The 23313-nt window shown below is 41.4% G+C and overlaps 2 protein-coding genes across 12 annotated transcripts in view; one reads left to right on the top strand and one right to left on the bottom strand.

Annotated features, from left to right (window-relative positions):
- Positions 1-1399: 1399 nt before the first annotated feature.
- On the top strand, positions 1400-3705 carry pold4 (DNA polymerase delta 4, accessory subunit). Its single transcript, XM_008317810.3, has 5 exons — positions 1400-1783; positions 2126-2241; positions 2342-2425; positions 2866-2980; positions 3435-3705. The coding sequence occupies exons 2-5, from the start codon at positions 2136-2138 to the stop codon at positions 3457-3459; spliced, it is 330 nt and encodes a 109-aa protein (XP_008316032.1). The 5' UTR covers positions 1400-1783; positions 2126-2135; the 3' UTR covers positions 3460-3705.
- Positions 3706-4698: 993 nt separating this feature from the next.
- sorbs2a (sorbin and SH3 domain containing 2a) overlaps positions 4699-23313 on the bottom strand; it is a 52661-nt gene continuing 34046 nt past the window's right edge. For 5 of the 11 annotated variants that reach the window (XM_025058745.1, XM_025058743.1, XM_025058748.1 and 2 more), the window contains 11 exons: positions 22905-22976; positions 21410-21466; positions 20070-20119; positions 19242-19423; positions 17077-18900; positions 15766-15842; positions 14405-14451; positions 13964-14078; positions 13751-13879; positions 13179-13376; positions 10528-12649 (listed from right to left, as the gene is read on the bottom strand). In XM_025058745.1, the coding sequence (XP_024914513.1) occupies positions 11561-12649; positions 13179-13376; positions 13751-13879; positions 13964-14078; positions 14405-14451; positions 15766-15842; positions 17077-18900; positions 19242-19423; positions 20070-20119; positions 21410-21466; positions 22905-22976 (3840 nt within the window). In that variant the 3' untranslated portion in view covers positions 10528-11560. Of the gene's footprint in view, positions 6022-6084; positions 7029-8066; positions 8174-8371; positions 8410-10527; positions 12650-13178; positions 13377-13750; positions 13880-13963; positions 14079-14404; positions 14452-15425; positions 15473-15765; positions 15843-17076; positions 18901-19241; positions 19424-20069; positions 20120-21409; positions 21467-22904; positions 22977-23313 lie in introns of those variants that run through there. The other 6 variants (XM_025058752.1, XM_017035416.2, XM_025058746.1 and 3 more) reach the window with 6 other exon arrangements.

The raw sequence follows: 23313 nt of genomic DNA on the forward strand, positions 1-23313 counted from the left end.
CAAAAAGCTAAGTAGTAGCTCTTTCAATGGTTCTAAGTCAAAAGTAAAGTAATAATATAGTAAATAAAATAGCCAAGAATTACCTCAAAATAATGTTAGCAAGCAGCAACACCAAAGTCTCCTCAATCAGTCCAAACGTAAAAAAGCTAAAACCTAGCCTAAAAAAGCTTTAAAAAGCCAAAACATCTACCGTAAGAGTTGGGAATAAAATCTTATTTGGTAGATAGAAAATACAGTTTACCACATTAAAAACACCAAATATATCTAAAAACAATCAACTCATTATAACATTATTATTAAACTCATAATAATTGAAATATACTTTTAGGGAGGATAACAATTTAACAACTGTCATTTACCAACCAGAATGTCAGCAGTATGTTACAGAAACCCATTATTTAAGGTCTAATTAAGTTAATTTTGAATATTGGAAAATATTTATTACTGTTTAGATTGTATGAAGCGTTTCCTGGATTTACGTACTAAATAAGTCATAAACAGTTAATGTTCCTGCGAGCAGTCAGCGGTCGACCAAAGGGAACGAAATCGACCACATTTTGTACACAAAGCCACTAAAGAAAAAAAAAAAAACTCATGGACCACGTTTTACATCCAAACTCTTTCAGCCACAAACCATATGCGGGGTTTAATGTTTCACCATAATCCAATCAGTGCAGCAGCATCAGGCTATATCAGCTGAACACCATTACACTGCACTCAGTCATAATGGACTGTGATTGGAGCAGAAGCAGGAAGTGGTGAAACGGTGTTAAAGATAACCAAAAGAGAACATGAATAGGAAGAAAGCAAGAAACTATTTGTATCGGTGCTGTTTTTAGAGGCATTGTTTATATTATTATATTCTTATTTATTATGAAAAACACAAAAATAACAATGATTTGTGCTATTTTGGTCTCCTACAGAATTAAAGATAAATTTATTAAAAAAATTCCGACAGTTTATTCCTATATTTTATGTTTTTATACAACTTCTTCCATCGAAGTAATGACTTTAAAACAGGTTTTAACTTTATTTTTTTTCACATTTGAATTCAACCATTCTATTTAAATATTATTGTATGTTATACCTTATAAAAAGCTACAACTTTAAACCATTCTATTTAAATAGTATTGTATACCTTATAAAAAGCTACAACTTTAAAGGTAAATATGAAGACTTTTATTCGTCGTTAGCATTTTAGGCCATTTTGTACGCGTCTCTGAGCTATGGGTCGTCTTTATTGTTTTCTTGCTGTGTTTATGACACGTCTTTCGAAAATTCATGCGAATATTTAACAACAGGTGGCAGTAGAGAACCCTGCTCTCTAGTGATACAGAGAGAGAAGAAGATGGGGGCGGTCTCTAGCTCTGAAGTTAGTTTTTTGTTGGTGCCATCGTTAGTACACACGAGTTATCTAGGAAATAGCGACTTATTATAGATTCTATTGACATTGACATGACGTCATTGAGATATACATGTATTCAGTCTGGACGACACTTTTACATTTACACATTTCATTGAGGAAAGGTGGGAGGAAGAAAGCACAGAAAGAATAGAAAACATAACATACACATTTGAAAATAAAAAGAACGCATGGGTAGAAGAGCGCCAAGACGAAGCGAAAGGAAAGGTAGAATTAATGGGAGAGAAATAAAGAGAACGGAAGTAAAAATGTGGCTATAGCTTTAATCATCTAAGGCGAAACGAACTTCGTCGCTGTTGTTTCTATCAGCTGTATGAAGGAAAAACAGGGGGCTGTTTTGTCTTCATTTTGATAAAACAGGTTTGTTTATTTTATTTTTAGTAATTATTCTGCAAAATGCACGCTGGTGTATAAATGTGTCCGTTTATTATTTCAAAGCGAATACATTTTTTGTAGTTAAAGACGAATTTGAATGTGAATTTCGGCCACCAGCCACTGATGTTGTTACGTGTTAATAAAACCGTAGTGACTTAACTACGGTGTTATTGGTATGTACTCAACGCTGTTGAATTTAAGACACACTTCTCACTAATTTTAAATGAAAATTAAATAATATTAACTTTAACTTTTTAAAATTTTACCAAACTTGAAGCTGTGGTGTTGGGAGCCAACTTAATCACTCCATATGTGTGTGTGTTACAGATTAGTCAGCATGACGACCAAGCGTGGATTGATCACCGATTCCTTCAAAGTGGTGAAAAGAACCAGGAAAGGTGGGAAACGGGCGAAGAGGCCGACTCCTCCTCCTCCCCAGAAAGGTACGTATATATTCACGCACTATCTCAATGTATGAATGCATTATTCTAATGTCCGTACGAACTAATTTCTGACTGTGGGGGGTTTCTGTGACTGGAGTAGAAGATGACGCTGAAGCCATCAGAGAAGAGCAGCTGCAGAAACTCCGACAGTTTGATCTGGACTGGCGATTCGGCCCGTGCACAGGTAAGACTTCGACCAATTGTAGTTCACTTTACAGATGATATTTGATAAACTTCAGCTATTCACTAAACAGAGCCTTGTTATTTTGAGAAGCCATTGTGCGTCATTCAGGTGGCAGTAGTTGTTTAGATTAGGGATGACCGATATTGCAACTTTTTTTGCAGACGTCCGATTTGCCAATATTGTCCAAACACTTAATTTCCATTTCCGATATCAACAATACCAATACCGTGCACAATACTATTTTAAGTCACATCATCTGGGTGAAACCCGGGCATTGCGTTATTGGGTTTTCGTTACCGATGTTACATAATTAAGCTAATATCGGCCAGCCGATAATATCAGTTGGCCAACCGATATTACTGGACATCCCGACTTTATATTCTGAACTAAAAGCAAACAGATTATATCATTAATGAAAAAAATAACGTTGCCCTGTCCAGGAATCAGTCGGCTGCAGAGATGGGAAAGAGCAAACCTCCACGGTCTGAATCCACCTGAGGACATCAAAGAGCTGCTGCTACTGCAGACGTCAGCAGACTCAGAGTTCAAGATGAGGTAAAAGTTACAAAAAAAAAAAGAGGTTCTGGATATGACAAAAATACATTTTAAAGCTGATTGATTTTATATATATATATACATATATACATACATATATATATATGTATATATATATATATACATATATAGGAGATCTTTGCCATATTCTGGTCACATGACTTCTCCTCCTCCTCCTTACACTGGATATTCTCTCCACAGGCTGAAAGACAACAATTACAAGTTTGGGTGAAAAGGCATGAACGCAGGTAAAATAAAGCATCAGTGTAACAAACTCGAACAGGAAGTAGATTTTATATATATATACATATATATATATATATACATATATGTATATATATATATATATGTATATATATATAAAATCTACTTCCTGTTCGAGTTTGTTACACTGATGCTTTATTTTACCTGCGTTCATGCCTTTTCACCCAAACTTGTAATTGTTGTCTTTCAGCCTGTGGAGAGAATATCCAGTGTAAGGAGGAGGAGGAGAAGTCATGTGACCAGAATATGGCAAAGATCTCCTCAATGCAGAGCATGCATTTTTACATCATGTGCTCATTTGCATCAAAGAACTGCTGGACAGAATTCTGTTTCCTTGCTGACGCCCAGAAAGAAACCATGGCTTTTATTGCTCATCATGTTGTTGTTGTTGTTGTTTTTTTTTTTAACTTACACTACTGCTAACCTGAATGTTTTTTTTTAATACAATTGCAACTCACAAAGCCTGCTTCGTGTCTTCTGTGTTGACCTCATCCGTTACAGTTTAATCAGTACGAGAGTGGAGCCAACAATGTTATTCTTAACAATAACTAAAAGCACTAAAAGCACAGCTCAAAAAAATCTTCTTCTTCTTCTTTTCCTTTCGGCTTTGTCCCTTTTTACAGGGGTTGCCACAGTGAATCATTGATTTCCGTCTCTCCCTGTTCTCTGTATGTCCTACTCTGACTCCAACTATCTGCATGTCCTCCATCCCGTAGCAAAAATTCAGATCACGAAGATATTTAGTTGTGCCAGCGATATCACTAAACTATTTTTAATTCCTTGAAAACATTTTTTATTTACATAAGCCTTCTCTGAAATGTGGGATTTCTAATTTCAGACAAGCAGCTGTGCTCTTTATTTATGGTACATTACTGCCCTCCAGTGTCAATAGGTGGAACTGTAAAAAAGTCGGAAAAGTCACCATCACCAAACCACCACCAAACTGAGTCCTTAGAGACAGGAGAAAAGGGGGGAAGAAAAAAAAATCAAAGCAAGGTACCTTTACACAATATGACAATCCCGTTGTTCGGTTTTCATCATCTGTTACCGCTGAAAAAAAACAAAACAAAAGTATTTTACCAAAACGCTGGATTTTATTAGCAACACAGCTGAACAAAGTCAGTGAATAACTTCTAGAATACTGTAAAAACAACACAGGTCCGAGTGTTTGCCTTTAATTTTGCACGTATAGACTGGTTGACGTGAGCATTGCAGTTCAAATATCAACGGTCCAAATCTCTAAGATTGTAGCGGAAACTTGTTTGTGAGGGTTTTCTGTGGGCATTACAGTTCAAATATCAACGGTTAGAGTCCAAATCTCTAAGATTGTAGAGGAAACTTGTTTGTGAGGGTTTTCTGTGCACACTGTGCTCTGAACTCTAAACTACACACGCATTAATGCCGCGGTTCCCGAAGCCCAATGATTAAGTTGGGAACCACGGCATTAATGAATGTTTTTTTTTTGCATCACAGATAAAGTTAACAAATGTATTGATATAAAATTACCTACACTGACTTTATTCTTTGTATTATAAGGTGTTGGTTTTTAAAGAACAACCAGGGAAGGAAAGAAAAGCCCTATGGCCAAAGTGAAAGCTGCCAATAAAGTGTAGGAAAAAAAAAAAAAAAAAGCACCAGTGATGACAGAGACGTAAAGAAAGAAGAGAAAACTAAATGTGTCGTTTGGTGAGAAAAAGCAGACTTTATAAAGCAAGTGGATGTTGACCGTTGTACAGCACTCATACAAAAGGCTTACAAAAACACACACAGATACACACACACACACACACACACAGTGACACAGACACAGCCTAAAATAAAGGATGACATGTTGAAGGGTCGGGTGTGACATGAAAGACAGTGAATGATCAAAATAAAATAATATCTTAAGGTGCTTTAACTTGTCTTGTGTCGGTGCCCAGCATGAGTGAAACACAAAATAATAATAATAATTAAAAAAAAAAAGAAAGAAAGAAATCTTGTGCATGTCAACATAAAAGGGAAATAGTACTTGAACAGTGATACACTATGGATTTACTCTGAAAACTGGATTAAAAAACAGTCCCTGGTGTCTGCACTGTGCTAAGGTTTAGAGTTGAGTTGGGAAAAAAAAAAGGTGTAAAGTTAAAATACTTTCACAAATATCTTTTTTAATCATTTGATTTGCTGAGATATAATGTAATCAAAAGGAGAGAAAAAAAAAGGAATTCTGGATACAGATTTCAAATACTGCATTGCATTTGCAGAAACTCAGCTCTAAACCTGCAAAGCAGCCATCGCTGTATTTCGTGACTACCAGCAGATGTCGCTATTGTGCTACTATAGTTCTCCGCCAAGTTCCTATGTTTTTGTGCATAGTTAAATCACCATAGTTCCATTTCGATGGTACAAATTATTCACAGCCACCAAAACTCATTCTGGCAACATTTCTTTAGGCAGTCGATAGGTGTCGCTGTCCTTCACCTAAGTCTACCAGGTTTTCTTCTGACATTATTTTTTTTCTATACGGTATTTTGTAAACTAAAATAAAAAAAAAAAAGATATTTGTGAAATCATTTTAACTTTACAGCTTATATATATATATTTTTTAACCTAGCCTTAAACATTTGCACAGTATATAACTCAAATCATATTCGGATTCTTTTGAGTTGATTTAAATTTGATATAAGATTGTATCCTACAAATGAAGGATGAAACATCCTTGTGTGTGTTTTGCTGCTCCAGTCTGTGAGGAACCTTATGTTTGTTATCTCATGATTATACCTAAAAAAAAACTCCTTGTGTGTGTTTTGCTGCTCCAGTCTGTGAGGAACCTTATGTTTGTTATCTCATGATTATACCTAAAAAAAAACCCCGTCAGTAATCTTGATTCATCAACATATCCTCTCCATACATGTGGCAAGAGCTCCAGGTCATAACAATCTCTGGTGTATAAAACCTGAAGTGAAACAAACAAACAAACAAAAAAACACACACAGATAGTGTTTAAACTTTGTTAAAGTGCATCAAATATTCTAGTTGTCAAGTTAAAAAAAACAACAGAGGTGTCTACTCCTATATTTAGTAAATCTAGCATTTCCAATGATACTTTTACACTTTCTGGTTGCAAAATTAAAAAAAAAAAAACAAACCCCAAAATGACTTAATTAGTAACTGTCATTGACCTAAGTATAATCTAATCGATGCACTGAGTAACAATTAACAACGACACATGCACAGTCTGCTCCACATATCACTCCTTTACCGGGTACGATGACATCGGCCGCAAACGCCCGATTAATACAGTTCATACAACAGACCTGCTGACGGGCAGAATACTGGATCCCTCTCAGCACAGAGTGTCTTTGCGGACACGGATTTAAACCGAACACTGACGTAAAATGTAAAAACTGTTTATGTCTCTGTGACCAACGTCACTTTCTCCTGGTTTCATCCCGACAAGAGATTCCTATCATTCCATCACTGTCAAGTGGATAAAAAAAAAAAAAGGTTGCACATTGCTAAAGTCTAGATTCTAAGTGATAAAAAAATAAAAATATAAGTTAAAAATACACAACATTCTCTTCCATTCCAATGGCTAGTTTAGAGCTAAATGTTCTTGTTTGTGTGAAGCTCGCAAGCCACACAATTCAGCATGTGCCGCACGTATTTGCTGAGAGCTGATGGGAGGCGGTGCCGATGGGAGGGGGTGTGGCCTGAGGGGAGGTGAGGTGTTGGAATTATTATAGCTGCTTCACGTAGTTTCCTGGGAAGGTTCCGAACAACTTGCTCCTTCGAGACGTGCCTTCAAAACATGAAGCGGAAGAAAATGAATTTGGCAGCAGCCCTTACGAAGATCATTTCATTTTACTGCAGTCAGAACACAAGCTAAATGTAAAGAGTTGAATTTATCGTAGAGCGCCATCTTCCTTTATGGGTCAGTAACACAGAACTACGCAAGAGGAAACCGCTCCTGTAGTGATACTTAGGAGATCTGAAATAGGTGTCAAGAAAACGTGTCTCACAATCCAGTAACATTTTGGGGCCAATGTACAGGTGAGATGATTGGAAAAAAAAATGCATAAATTATATTAACCATAATTTCTGGACTATTGAGCGCACCTGAAAATAAGCCGTGCCCACTAAATTTAAAAAGAAAAAAATAATTGTACATATATAGGTTGCACTTGTAACATTGGATATTTACACAGAAACGTAACATTGGATATTTATACAGAAATATTTCTTTTAACTAATTAAATAAATGCTTTTTTTCGAACTGTGCCTGTAACACGGCTAGTTACACGTTAGCTCTTTCCTGCTTCAGCGTCCCCGACCGTAGTTGGAATGCACAGGGGAGACTTAGTGATCTGCTCCAGGGCCGAAGCTAACATTAGCTACGCGGCTAACTCCCTTCACTTTGTGCTTGTCCGCAGCAGAGGTAAACAGAAACAGGGAAGTTGGGGTCTTTATTATCAGCTACAAAGACCACAACAGAACATAAACAGAGCTTTAACAGCTGCTGTATAACCAACTCACACTTCAACATGACATGACAGACAAACGCTACGCTAGTATAACACACGGTAGCCTACCAGAAAAGTCATTGATAGTTAGCTTTATGAACTTCGTTAGCACGTAAAAATCCATAAATTAGCTGCGTCATTGTTTAAGCCACAGGGTTCAAAGCGTGTGAAAAAAAAGTAGTGGCTTATAGACGGGAAATTACGGTATACACAAAAATGAGAGAAATTACTAAGATAATCACAGGACAAAAAAAAAAAACAACAACATTTTAACAAACAACATTTTTAAAAATGAACGTCTCCTTTCCTTCTCTTACCAACAAACCAGCCGTCGTCACATTTCTCCATCACATCGACGATGTCGCCCTCTCTCAGCTCCAGCTCGTCCTCGTTGCGAGGCATATAGTTGTACAGGACTTGGTATCTGCGTCACAACATACTGACCGTTAACGCGGCAAGTGTCCGCAATATGAACGATGAATGTTACAGAGACAGTGAAGTAACGACCAGCACGTGGCCCATTGTTTGGTCTACGATCACCAGTCACAGTTGAGGACAAAATTAATAGCCCTACATTTAACAAATAATTCTTATGCAAAATATCTTAAAAAAAATCACTTACGGGTCTCCTCCACCGTGGAGCGCATCCTGTACTAATCGCTAAGAAAGACACAAAAACAAAAACACAATTAAACCAAATGTGACAGGTATCTGTTATCGTTAAGGCTTTTCAACATTTTCTTAATACTTAATAGAACTTTTCTAGATGTTTGAAAAAAAACAAACCCTACATGTATGTAGGAAAAAAAAACAAACAGTATGTGTTACAGGGTGTGAGGTGATCAGTGGTGAACGACTGATTTCCTCCATGCAGAGATTATAGAACTGTACAGGAACAGCATGCTTTGAATGAAGGCATGGCCCCCCTACCCTTCGACCTCTAACGGGAGACAGATACGACCTCCGGGACAAGATGGGGCTACGAGGAGGTTTACCGCCAACCACCGGATCCTGCTTAACAAGCGGAAAGACCAGAGGCAACACAAGCCGTGAGCTTCGACAGGTCAATGAACTCAACAAGTGCAGGCGAAAGGGCATGCGGTCAAATAGGGGTGGGTAAAAGATATCGATTCATCGCTGACTTGGCAATTCTCTCCTCACGATTTAATATCGATTCAAGCCCCTTGGTGTTGAACGACAGCATAGGTTCAGCGGAGAACAGTGCCCCCTGCTGTCAAAGAGGGGCGCGGCAATGAGCGGTGTGTCGGTAGAAAAGATCGTTAAGTTTATTTAAGAGTTGCTGTGCCTATTTAAAAAAAAAAAAAAATATATATATAGTATTAGAGTGTGCCAGGAACCAGTAAATGAGATTTTTAAGGCTGTCAGCCTTATATTTTGTTCCATAACTGACAGTTATGTTGATTGTCTGACATGCTAATGCTAATCATAGGCAATTTAGCTTTTCCTTGGTTGTTTATTACTACTGGTATGTATTATATGCCATTCTGATTCTGACCCATGCTAATGCTAATCATAGGCAATTTAGCTTTTCCCTGGTTGTTTATTACTACTGGTATGTATTATTAATATATGCCATTCTGATTCTGACCCATGCTAATGCTAATCATAGGCAATTTAGCTTTTCCTTGGTTGTTTATTACTACTGGTATGTATTATATGCCATTCTGATTCTGACCCATGCCTCTCAGTGGCCACATTGGTATAAATACCAGCAAACTATACAGTACTTTCCACCATATTCTGTACTAGTATTACTGTGTTGATGCTTTATTTTCAGATCTTCTGTTGCTCAAAATTGCTAGAAGTTAAACCATGACTGCTCATATGGGCATGGAAATAAATAAGTGATTATTACCAAAATGATCAGGTACTCATTTGAGTATTTCTATTTGATACTGAATCGATATCACAGCATTTAGGTCAATATCGATTCGAATCGAGTTTAAGAATTTGAATCAAAACGTTCAATTCTTAGTAAATACCCAGCCCTACTGTCAACCAGCTACAGCCGTCATCACCATCATCTCAATCACACACCTTCGAGATTCCTCAAGGAGACGGAGACGACACAGTAGAAGCTATGCAAGCGAGGAGACAAGGACACTGGAGAAGCTACTCAGACCCTGTGTTAGTTCAAGGGTTAGAGGGCAAAACAAAGTCTTCTCATTCCATTCACTCTGGATTAAAATGTCAGTAAATGTCATTCTTTTATCATCATTAAAGTAATATCATTTAAATAATTTGTAAAAAAAACGAAATCCAATCATTCCCTCCGACGGAGCAAAAACCAAATCCAATCATTCCCTCCGACGGAGCAGGGATTTAACAACAGCTGGACTTTTTCCTCACACCAAGACCAAAAAAAAAAACGAAAAACCAAGCCATGGACCCAACATTCCAGCTTTACCTTCACCTTAGAAGACCTATGTCCTGGATGGGGGACAGCAGGTGGAGTCGGGGGCGAAGGTGGCTTAGTTGGGAGTGGTGTGGGTGAGTCATAGTCAGAAAGAGACGGGATGGGCACGGACGGACACTGAGAAAAGCTGGAGCGTGGAGGAGCTGAGCGCTGCGAGGAGTGGGCGGGTGGTGGAGAGACAGGCGGAGAAGGAGGGAGTAAAGGTGGGGGCGACGTGGAGAGATGTGGAAGGGGCGGGGGCCGCGGGGAGCGCGGAGGAGAGGTGGGAATGCTGATGCTGTCGTACGGCTTTGAGTGTGATGGGGAAGGTAGGGCAGGAGGAGGGGCGTAAGATGAAGAAGAAGAAGAAGAGGAAGATGAAGAGGAGGAAGAAGAAGAGGAAAAAGGAGGGGAGGGAGGTAAGGAGGTAAGAGGTCGTGGTACGGAGGGTGAGGAGGAGGAGCCAGGGTGAGCAAGCCGTGTCGGGACGGGAGGAGAGACGTCAGCCTACAGAGGTAACAACACACACATCAGTCCCGAGGCTAACACTTGATGCTAACTTGAGAAAGAAAAAAAAACAAAACTGAAAGTTCCTAAGACAATTTCTCCAAACTTCGAGTGAGTTAGTCTACTGTTTGTGAATGCTGGTAAACCAGGAACAGTACAAGGCTCTTACATACTTCAAATATCATTACATATGCCATTAAACATGGTTCAATCTGTTGAAATGTATGCTTCACAAATAGGGATCCAGACCAGACCTAGGTCTAGGTGGGCTGGATGTGGGTCACAGATAAGATTGTTACTAACTTTTTTTGCTTTTGTTTTGAATACATTTTAACATTTAACATTTTGACTTTTACTTATCTTGCCGCCCAATTAGCTGATATCGCTAACCTTGGCTAACTTCCAGAAATGTTTGTACATACAGATATTACATACCAGTACCCTAAACACTAGGTTCAAACTACTGTTTAACGAATAAATTATAAAGCATCCACCGTAACGTAGTGGTTAGGATCTCGGCTCATGTTGAACTGCATTTGTAATAGTATTTTGAGCATGTTAACTTGTTGTTTAACAGTATAAAATAATGACCTCGAAAGTCGGGCGCTGGTTCACAAACAGTAGGATAACACAATCTTTGTTTTTATTTGTAAAAACAGCCTGATTGTGGTTATGGCTGAATTTTGCTAAAACTCAAGAGGGACATGGAGGAAAATAAAAAAAAAAAATTAATTAAATTTCATTATTTGTGACAAGTTTAGTACAAGTTTGTTTCTGTCAATAATCTGTATTTTTAGGCACAAAAATTAAATTAAAATGACGCTACATTACATTAGTTACTTTAAAACAAAAAGGGAACGTATTTATTTGACTTTTACTCATTTACTTTCAGAAATCGACGTTAAATAACGTATTAGGGTCAAACGTATTTTCTTCCATGCCCCGACTGAGGCTCACACCATGCTCTACCTGTACACCGAGTCTTTCACTTAAAGATCTAATCTTCTCTTCCTCCTCCTCTTCGTCTAAAGCTTCATCCTCTTCCTCAATGAACAGCTCTGTAAACACCGTCCCCTTAACCGATGGCGGTTCCTGAGACTTGACCGGTGCGTCACTTTTCGCCTGAGCCCCCCAGGTGGGAGCCAGCGGCTCCATCATCACCGGCTTGTGAAACTGCACCTCTAACTGAACACTGCCTGCTCCTCCTGTGGCTTTACTAACTGCTGGAGCTACAGGAGGAGGTTTTCCCGTCACCTGCCCAGATTCTGCTTTCGACTGAACCCTCTGGGACTCAAAAGGTGAAAATCTTAGTGAGTCAGCAGCGCCTGTTCCGATAGTTTCTTCCAGGACCAGAGATAATAGTTCATCGTAAGGGTCTTGAACCTGCAGCTCAATATCAGCAGCTCTGGTTCGTTTGTTATTCGGTTCGTTCGACTGGTACAACTGTGGAATTAGTGTCGGTGACTTTATCGGTTCGGGCGACGTACAGAACAAAACCTCCGGCTTAGGAACATGCGAAATGTGTGCTGTTTCAGTGAAGCCTCTGCTGCTGCGGTCCGAGTCCGCTGCTGCGGGCGCAGGCGGTGGGGAGGTGAGTGAGGAACGAGGAGAGGGTGGCGGCGGTGGGGAGAAAGGCGGAAGAGCCGGAGGGCGACCTAAACTAGATTTCCCTTCTCTAAACGGCGAAGGCCTGGAGGATGGGTGGGGTGGGAGGGCGAAGGAGCCTCGCTGTGTCGGAGTGGGGGAGAACGACTTAGGCTCCGGAGGAAACTGCAAGGCTGAGAGATCAGCAGGGAGAGGAGGAGGTGTGGGCGGTGCCGGAGTGGTGGTGCGGGAGTGTGAGGGAGTGGAGGGGGCGGTGTCCATTGTGAGGGACAACCACTCGTTGGTGACAGCTCGAAGGTCGGGCCTTCTCAACGGGGGCTGGAGGGAGATGAGGTCATGGGTGGTGGAGAGTGGAGGTTGATGGTGGAAGGGCTCCGTGAAGATCAAGTGAAGGGGAAGGAACAGAGTGTGATTAACAGAGTATGGTCTGCTGCGTGTGTCGAACTGTAGAAATGAAAGACAGCGTACTCACCTGGTGTACTCACCTGGGGTTTTTTTTTTTTTTTTTTTTTTGGGGGTAAAAAAACACCCACAAAACAAACTATTCAAATTAAATATTTTTCTGCTCATTTGATGCTTATTTTCATATTCACATATATTTTTTTTTTTAAGAAAACACCCACAAAACAAACTATTTTACAAAATATTTTTCTGGTCATTTAATGCTTATTTTCATATTCACATATATATTTTTTTTAATGACTTTACATTGCAACCACAGCCTGCTTTGAGGTAGCTTCATCCAGTTCTTATGAAAGGTCTATAGTTTTGACTTGACTGTGTTGCACAAACAAACACAAAAAAAAATGTATTTCTGATTCTGGGAACAGCTTTATCCAGTTATATATATATACGATCTAGGGTCGTTACTATGCCAACGATGAGGTAATGACTGTCCTACCTTGACGGATGTGCTGCTCGGTGTCCTGCTGCTGCCGGAGTGTCCGCGTGGATCTATGTGATGGGCGGAGCCTTTAGACGGTGAGCGCTTGATGATGTCCACGTAGGACACTGGAAAGATCCCCTGTTTTGCCGAGTCCGGGATCTTGCCCTCGTACCAGTTCTGATCCACCTGCCTTAACAGCATCACTCTCTCCCCCTGCACACGCACACACAAAACAAGGCGTCTGTGTAGGTTCTCAGTCATCCAGGTCATCTGATCCAAAAATAGTCACATCGAGGGCAGCTGGACGGAGTAGGGTTTTTTTTTTTCTGAAGAACTGAAGAAGCCTCTTTGATAAGAGGTGAAACGTCTTCGAGAAACCTACCCCGTCCGGTTGCTCTCGATGTAATTTTTGGATACGGTCAAGTGTCCTTTAAAATAAATAGGGATGACTCGATCTAATGCTCAGGATCGGTATCGGTTCAATAATGGTCGGCAGATACTTCAAGTTGCAGTATTGATATCGGACATCGGAAAAACCTCTATCGAGTTTCCATCCTTAGTACCAATAGACACACGAAGCTGAGTACCTTTCTGAGTGACAATTCCACGTTGGTGTCGGCGTTGAAGTTGTAGCGAGCCACCGCCTCGCCGATCTCTCTGACGTGCGCTGGCGGAGGAGGACGGATCGGCTGCTGCCTCTCCACGTACGGCACCTTCTGCACGGCCGTAGCGACACAAGGAGATTAAATGCAACCAGCAGCGTGCGGAACAGGATGGATGTTTCGCGTTGTGCAACTCACCTCCACATACGATATGGGGAAAATTCCCACGCATCCACGGTGCTCTCCTTCATACCAGTTGTTGTCTATCTGCCTGATGATATTCACTGCTTCGCCCTTTTTAAACGTCAGCTCTCTGTAACACAGTCACGTGTCGTTAACAGGTTTTTTTCTAAGGTTGTTGTCGAAGATTATGACGACAGAGACCAGGAAAGTGAAAAAACAAACAAACAAACATTTGAGCCACTAAATAAAATTTACATTCGCCTGTTCACTTATGACAAACTTTAAAACTGTCATGTAATGTAAATCAAATCAAGGAATTTTTTTAAAAAAAGTCACAAGATAAAAACATAAAAATATATATATATATATATTTATAGTTGCATTTTTTTCCCCACTACATGCACTGTTTGAGACAATGTTGACGACAAACATGAATTTCTTGAGGTTTTTACTCACTTGGCGGTTTGGGCCTTAAAATCATAAATGGCTCTCGCCGGCTGTTTCTGATGGAGGAAAGAGAACAGAATGATCCTGGGCACACCTGGAGCGTCAAGAAGTAGGTCGGTAGCTACTTTATCAGAGCTAACATGAAATGTAGGTAAGTGGGTTAAACTGGGCTATGATGACAATGACAGCGACTAATAAAAATAATACAAAAAAAGTCAACGTTTTTGTTAGCGGGCCACTGCCAATTGGCTGCTTTTACATTGTTTTCATTGCTACATGTTTTTGTTTTTCTAATATATATATATATATATTTGTGAGTGTATGATTTGCAGTAAGTGCTACTGTACCTCTCTGTCAACTGGTTTTCTGTTCTGAGGTGTATGACGTCCATCCACGGAAGAATATCCCCTAGACACATCCTGGTCTATGATTGGACGAGACAAATATCAAAGGTCACAAGGTTGTACTTTCCACTGTCCTGGAGGACACATGCTCACAATAAAAAAAAAAAAAAGAAAAAAAAGAAAAAGAAAACTGATGGTTCACTGATTGCCATTCCAACTGAATGAGGGAATGATTGAAAACTCAGGTAGAAGGTAGGTTTGTCACAAGAAACAAATGATTTCACCTTTCCTTTAAAAGGCACGAGAAACACATGCAGTGCTAATATAATAAAAAAATTATGAAATAAATAAAAAAGGAAGCATACAGCGACCATTGTAAATGGAACATAGAAAAAAAGATAATAATATAAATAACAATAATACCGATTTGCCACAACTTCTCAAACAGTGCGTTAAGGGTCTTTGCTAAGGTTGTTGTCGAAGCCACTAAATAAAATTCACATTCGCCTGGTCACTCTTGACAAACTTTAAAATTGTCACCTCCTTCGATCTAAGTCCACAGACAGTAAATCAAATCAAGGAATATATAAAACAAATATATTTATAGATGCATTTTTTCCCCCACTACATGCACTGTTTGAGACAATGTTGACGACAAACATGAATTTCTTGAGGTTTTTACTCACTTGGCGGTTTGGGCCTTAAAATCATAAATGGCTCTCGCCGGCTGTTTCTGATGGAGGAAAGAGAACAGAATGAGTTCCTGGGCACACCTGGAGCGTCAAGAAGTAGGTCGGTAGCTACTTTATCAGAGCTAACATGAAATGTAGGTAAGTGGGTTAAACTGGGCTATGATGACAATGACAGCGACTAATAAAAATAATACAAAAAAAGTCAACGTTTTTGTTAGCGGGCCACTGCCAATTGGCTGCTTTTACATTGTTTTCATTGCTACATGTTTTTGTTTTTCTAATATATATATATATATATTTGTGAGTGTATGATTTGCAGTAAGTGCTACTGTACCTCTCTGTCAACTGGTTTTCTGTTCTGAGGTGTATGACGTCCATCCACGGAAGAATATCCCCTAGACACATCCTGGTCTATGATTGGACGAGACAAATATCAAAGGTCACAAGGTTGTACTTTCCACTGTCCTGGAGGACACATGCTCACAATAAAAAAAAAAAAAAAAAAAAAAAAAAAAAAAAAAATGATGGTGCACTGATGATGCCATTCCAACTGAATGAGGGAATGATTGAAAACTCAGGTCGAAGGTAGGTTTGTCACAAGAAACACACGATTTCACCTTTCCTTTAAAGGGCACGAGAAACACATGCATTTTTAAATAAATTGAAAATGAAAGGAATAAAAAAAAGGAAGCATACAGCGACCATTCAATTGTAAATGGAACATAGAAAAAATAAATAATATAAATAACAATAATACCGGTTTGCCACAACTTCTCAAACAGTGCGTTACAGTGATAGCAGAAACCACAGGTTTTCACTTGGGAAATTGTGGTCAACGTATCACAACTGATGCACAACTGTACAAAAATAAACCAAACCAAGTTATGAATGTACCGAGGGCTGAACGGCAGCAGTGAAAAGGGAAAAGAAAAAGTACAGTGCGATGATGGAAAATACTGAAAGAAACATTTATTAAAAAAAATAATATGTTTGTCAAAGACTAGTTGATCATTTCTATACAGGTATACAAAGATATATACAAGCAGTGTCAGAAATCAGGGCCCGTGGCAAAATGACCACAAATCACCTAAATATGGCTTTGACCTTGTCATGATGAAAATATTTGGAAAAAACATATTAAAATCCACAGAAATAACTGCTTACATTTTTTGAATAAATTGGTTAAAATGAACTAAAAGATCATTAGAAAATGTAACGTGATCGTGAAAACAACCCATAAACTGTATTTTCCGGAGTATAAGTCGCACCAGCCAAAAGACGACAGGACAGGAGTAGCGGATACTGGTACACAAGCCTAGCGTGCCCTCTAGCGGCTGTCAGCGTGAAAATAACAAACGTGTGAAATTATATATTTTTTTGATATATAAGTCACACCTGAGTATAAGACGCAAACCCACCCAAGTGCGACTCATAGTCCGGAAAATACAGTATTCAGGATCCACATATTTTGGATGGACTAAAAAAGACCCGTCAGGATATTTTGGATGGACTAAAAAAGACCCGTGACTTCTTACACATACGGTATATATGTTTCATACAAACACAACAATGCAAATGTATGGTTATGATTGAAACGAATGTAGACGTGGATGGAGGGGATGTGTGACATGTGTAGCGTCTCCACCTGATGAACAGGGCTCATTTCCATTTCCCTGCTCCTCTCCGTATTCATTATTGTTTGAGGCTTCCGAATGTTGTCCGTAACAGGCACTGACCGGTGACTGCAACCGCGGGGATTGTAACAAAGGTGAGGACGGGTCCTCCCCGTAGTTGGCGTACCAAGTGGGGCTACCGTCTGGGCACAAGGACGTAGACGAGTGACCCCCTTGCCAGCATCCTCTTCTCCCGCGCAGCGAAGAGCTTCGCTCAGGCACAGTTGGCAGCAGCTCAGCGAGGATTCGCCTAAGGATGCTATCATCCGGCGCCCGGGCACCTCTCTGGCCTCGTTCTGCTTGGATGTGCTCATAAATGTCTCTCAAGGCTTGGTCCAGGGCTTCGTAGATGGCCTGTTTGGACTTGGGCCTGCTGCCTCGACTGCCACTGCTACCGGTTCTTCTAGAGGTAGTTGGTGAGCCCTTTTTCCTACGGAAAGGCACTGGGCTGACCAGGAAGGCCAGCTTGGACATTGCTTCCTGGGACTGTCTGTTGAGACTCGGCTGCGGGGGCTTTTGCTCCTGGCGAGCTCGCTCTCGCTCGTGCCGAAGCATGGTCGTGAAACGGGTGTAAGAAGCCGGGCAGCGACCTTTGCAGGTGCTGATGAGGTGACGGTGCTGGTAGCCCTGGCTCTGGCCCAGGTTCTGGTGTCCAGAGTGGTGGTGGTGGTGATGGTGGTGGTGGTGATGACGAAGAACAGGGTGGTGATGAAGGGTGGAGGAGCCACCATATAGACTCTCGGTGGACGTGAGAGAGCAATGGTCGAAGTCACTCTCACTGCAGAACGAGGAACCCTCCACCTGAATGAAGTCGCTGAGGTCCGACACGACAGCGTCCTGTTCGCTGTCGGAAAAGTCAGCATTGGCCCGAAGGCTTTGAGGGACGGGGGGAACGAAAGGAAAGGCTCGAGCTTGGCTGCGCTCTGGTCCGCGAGGCTGTCCCTCAGGTGGGCTACGTGGTCGATGTAGGTGGTCCATTTTGTGCGCTACCGTCCCGTTGTTATCGTCCTCTAGTAATGACTCGATGGAAAAGCGGCGTTTCGGTAAACTGGGCGTGCCACCGCCACCGCTACTGGCTCGAGAAGAAGAGCCGGGTGTTGTAGTTCCTGACGGCATCTCTCCGTCACCCAAGTTGGGCATGGACTTGGACTTTTGGATAAGGCGTTCATATTCGGAAATGCGGTTGGGCACCATGTCGCGAGGAACGTCCACACCCCAGGAGGGTGTCCATGGCGAGAGGCGATGGCGATACAGGTGCGGTTGACGCTCTAATTCTAGGATACGGGCCCGGACCGAGCGGATGATGTCCGACGGAATAAGGTGAGCTCGGTCGATTTGATGCATTTTACGGTAGAGCTGCAGAAATCCAGGTGAGTCATGCGCCCGTTGCCTTTTGAGTCTGGGCAGCGAGCAGGTGGAACTGGGAGCAGTTGAAGCTGAAGGATTCCCGTCACACATCAGCGACAGAGAGCCAGCACTTTCAGAGCGGGTGGCATTGCGTCCACCTGGACCAGAGAGCCCATCATTGAGCAGATCGTCACAGCTACGCGACCGAAGTTTAGCAGGTGACGGAGACGTTGGCGTCTCCTCCGCGCTGACCCACGTCTCCGAATCCTGGCGCTTTGTCTGCCAACGGTTTTCGCAAGGGGCAGCAGACTGCTGAGAAGCAGAGCTGCCGTCCAGGCTGGCATCCTCGATGGAAAAGACCGGGTCAGAGAGAAGAGGGGGCGGAGGGGGCACCTGGCGAAGACCTGGGGGTGTTAAACTATTTGAATACATGCCGCATGCGTCCCCACCTTTTTTATATGGATGTCCAATAGAAAGCAGCGTGGTGAAAAGAGAAAAAGGAAGAAAGCAGATTTAGCAGTAGTATCTACTACTATATTCTAGGATCTAAAGGGAAGAGCAGAGGAGAAGTAAAAGAGGGAAGAGAAACTAGGCTGTGGAAATATTAAGTTTTTTTTTTTTTCTCCTTTCGCCAGCCAAAAGCAATAAAGCACAGGAAAAGACAATCAAGTGAGTTGTTAAACAAAGGTCAGCGTGATGATAGTTTAAAATAGGAGAGGTGGGATCAGAGAAGAGATCGAGAGAGAGAGAGAGAGAGAGAGAGAAAATCACGGACTTTTTATGTTTCTACCTTTGGCTTTGGAGGGGGATGAAGGCGAGGAACGAATGACTGGCTTCTTTAAACTGCTGCTGGGTCTGCTGTAGGCATCCACCGGTTTCGGGGAGGTGACGTTTGGGCTTTGAGACGTCTGAGCGTTGGCTGGGGAATTGGACGGCTCTGACTTCCTTCGCTTCCTGTAGTCACTGGCAGCACTGTAAAAATCCAAACATCAGCACAGATGCAAACAGGACATGAGACACTGTTGAAGGAACAGGGAAGGAAAAAAAAAAAATCGAACTCTTATTCTGTATTTACTTACGTTTAACGTTGGGATAAAAATAATTTGCAAATGTTGCTAAGAGATTTCTAGGTTTCTATTCACTTTAACAAACAATCGTGGTCACAGTGACTAAGCTTGCTTGTGTCAATAGCTTCCATCTAACGTTCAGCCCGTTTCAGCGCCGTCCTCCTGACCTTCCACCGCGTAAAATGTGACTGACTAATCAGGCCACTGGTGAATGGGAGTGGGACAAGAAAAGGACATGCAGGGGAGACGGGGGAAGGAAGGAGGTGCTGGACAAAGTCAATAGATTTGCATGGTTCATTTACTCTGGCTGACCTAAGAGACGAGGATTTAAACCCAAATAAGTCTTTGGTGACAATGTAAAGCTTTGAAGCTTTTGTGTTCAAGGCTCGGCTTCTTGCACTGGCGAGGGGTGCAAGAAGGTTGCACTGTTTTCATTCTGTGCAAAAAAAAAATTGAAGGGCTGCTGCTGATGATGATGAGAGGATGGGGGTGGACGATGGGGGTGGGGTAAGGGATGATGCGGAGGAAAAATAAAGGGAGCAGTGGGTTACCTCGCCGGTCTCTCCAGAGCCTTGTCAGCGGGAGCCAAGTGCAGGGTGGTCTGAAAATAAGGGCAGACAACCAAAGAAGAGAAGTCAGCTACGCAGAGAGAACAAAGACCGGGAGGAACAGCGGTTCACAGTGCACAGCTCGCATGCGGTCGCTGCTTACTGTGCCACACTGAAAGCACTCCCCCAGTGTAAGCTACAGATGGACGCCGGTTCCACGTGGAACACCCGACCAAGAACAGGCCGGCTGGTGTTTAAGCAAAAGGATCAGTTTCTTCTCCCCGCACAGAGCAGCCTGTGAGATAATGGTTAAAGGTGAAGAAGGAAAGGGAATGTAGTGAGCTGAGAACCCCTGTTCTCAGGGGGAGAGATGCTGACTTGCAAAACCTGGCATGGATAACCTAGGGGGTGGGGGGGGGCAGATGCTGACTTGCAAAACCTGGCATGGATAACCTGGAATGGATCTTAGGAGCAAAGGTGTTTGCTTTGTTTACACAGTGAGGCTGCAGGAAACACCGTGACACCGAATGCTGTCACGATGAAAACATTGAAGAGATAACGCAGCGATGCTTTCATAAAAGTCAGAAAATATCATTTGTAAAATAGAGAAGAATGAAAGAAAGAAAGAAAGAAATGTTTGTTTAGAACAAGTGATCACAGACGTTTATAAAATTAAAGCTACACATTCAACAAAGTTTGCAGTAATTCACTGCCATCCTATTGTCATAGTCATTGTCTGATTGTCATAAAATGCAAACGGTAAAGTGCTGTACATATTCCAAACACAATAGACAGAAAGGTCGATACAGAAATATATGTGATAAACTTTAGTGATCTTGCAAAATGACGAGAGCAGACACTATAATTTTCACTTCTTCAGTGAAAATAAATCCATTTAAAAATGTTTAATATATGATATAATGCGTATCGATATGTTGACTCTCCTTTGGTTCTTCTACTCCTCTGATTATTTCTCCTACTCTTTTAGATTGAAGATAGATCTGGATGCCTGCCAGTCACTACAGGATCAAATGCTAAGAAGCTATGCTAAAAAAAAATCTCAATCTCTTTGGAACCAACACGTCGTAACGGCAGAATGTCTATTTTTTTTAAACATAAGATCATAAAATTCATTCAATAAATAATAACAATAACCAGTGAATCACAAAAAAACAAAAACAAATGAATATTTTAATATTATTTTCTCCCTGAAATATTGTTAGAATTTTTTTTTACATGTTATATTAGTTGTATATTTTAGTCAAATATTTTATTTAAATAATCAAACGATTGATTAGAATGCGTGTGGTCTACTACTGTAAAGTGAACAAATGTAAGATTACCTCGATGTGCCGGCGGGCTGAGATGTCTGGATTATAATCCAGCCGTTTTTTAGGAGGCTTGAGCCCCAAGCAGCAGCAGTGAGCGGGAAGAGGAGGAGGAGGAGAGGAAGGAGGAAGAGGACAAGGGGGGAGGGAGGGGGGGGGGGATAGGTGAAAGGTTGTTGATGAGGTGAAGGAGGAGCAGCAGAGGTGACGTCATGGGGAGAAAAACAAATAAGAAAACATGGTGAGAGAGTGACACAGGTTAGAGAACCTGACTAACCACAGAGATGGCAAGGTCACACAGAACGTACTGCACACGCTCCCGCACGTGTCCAGTGCTTACATGTGCACTCACACACACACACACACACATACACACTCCGTATGGACATGTAAAAAGCACAGCATACACTGCCTTATTAAATCTAACATTTCCCCCCCCCCCATATAAACACGGGTAATACACTCGCTTACAAATACCACAACGATTACATTAGGATTAGATCTACTGGTCACATACTACACACACACACACACACAAATGTGCCTGTGTACCACACACACATGCAGAGTGAGATAGCAAGTTGACAGGCAGAAAGCTGAGTGCAGCAGTGTTTTGTTTTATTTGACCAAGTGCGGTGACAGTGTCTGTAAATAATGCAAAAAAAAAAAAAAAAACCCACACGTTATGATTTAATTTATGTATTAATAACAAACATTACGAACTCACTCTGAACATCTGCTGATGCGGTCTGTGCGTGACTACCACGTACAAGAGTCTTATTCACCGATGTAAACATTCAGGTAAAATGTCCACATTCGGCTCAATGTGACTCCGGGTTCAACCGGAGGGTGACATTTCTGAGCCTGAACTCTGTGAATAAGCCGACGACTCGCCGCACCCTGAAGTCATGCTCTGACACAGACACAGTGAGGCACCTCCTCGTGACACAGTGTAAAAAAAAAACAGCCAGGTTGGAGGACAATTTGAATCCCAGATCAGTGGCTAGATAAGGGCTATCCTTGCCCTTGACCATTGCGGTGGTATTACCAGCAACAGGCAGCAGAGGGGGCTAAAGGATTTTAGGTTGTGTATAGGATGTCAACATAAACATTAGCTGTAGCAAAAACGAATAAACGAATACTAACATTAGCATGAATTCAAGAATCAGGTATGATTCTATTTTTTTTTTTAACTTTAGTGAAAAAAAAAACAAAACAACAACCACCAATTAGTGCCTGCAATAGCCACCAAAAAAAACAATCACCAATTAGTGCCTGCAATAGCCACCAGACCGAGGAAACCCAGCAACACAAAGTCGTAACACAGCCTGTCATAAGGGTGGGGAGCGGGTAGAGGCAGAGTCACAGCACCCAACAAGTACTACATGCCCAAACAGGTGGCACCACCCAGTTTATTGGTGGAGACAAAAAATTGGGTGGAGTGAATGAACTGGGTGTATGGCACCACGGCAGGACTACGGTTACGGGAGTAGCTCTGGTCCTGACTTACCGGCCGCCCAAACTCCAGCTCGGAAAAGAACTTATACCAAGGCTCGTTCTCTAAATCTAAGTCATCATACGTCTGGGGAAAGTATGAGAGTGACAAGAGAGAAGGAAACAAGTGTGGGAAGGGGAGGAGAGGACACAGAGCAGAGAGAAAGACATGGAGCTTATGGTTATGATGAACAGGGAGATGGCTACAGAATGGACCAGAATGAAGAGCTAGCCTGGATATATACAGTATATATGGCTCATCAACACAATTCACAACAATACAGATTTGACCTTTGGTCCAGAGGTCAAAAGTGGGGGTCCAGCAATTGGAAGAAATTTCATTTTTTTTTAAATTTTATTTTAATTTGTGTCACAGAGAGGAAATGGCACTGATTTGGTTTTTCTGTTTTAAGGTCTGTTTTACG

Source organism: Cynoglossus semilaevis, chromosome 9, assembly GCF_000523025.1.
Source record: "Cynoglossus semilaevis isolate Cse_v1.0 chromosome 9, Cse_v1.0, whole genome shotgun sequence".
Lineage (NCBI taxonomy): Eukaryota > Metazoa > Chordata > Actinopteri > Pleuronectiformes > Cynoglossidae > Cynoglossus > Cynoglossus semilaevis.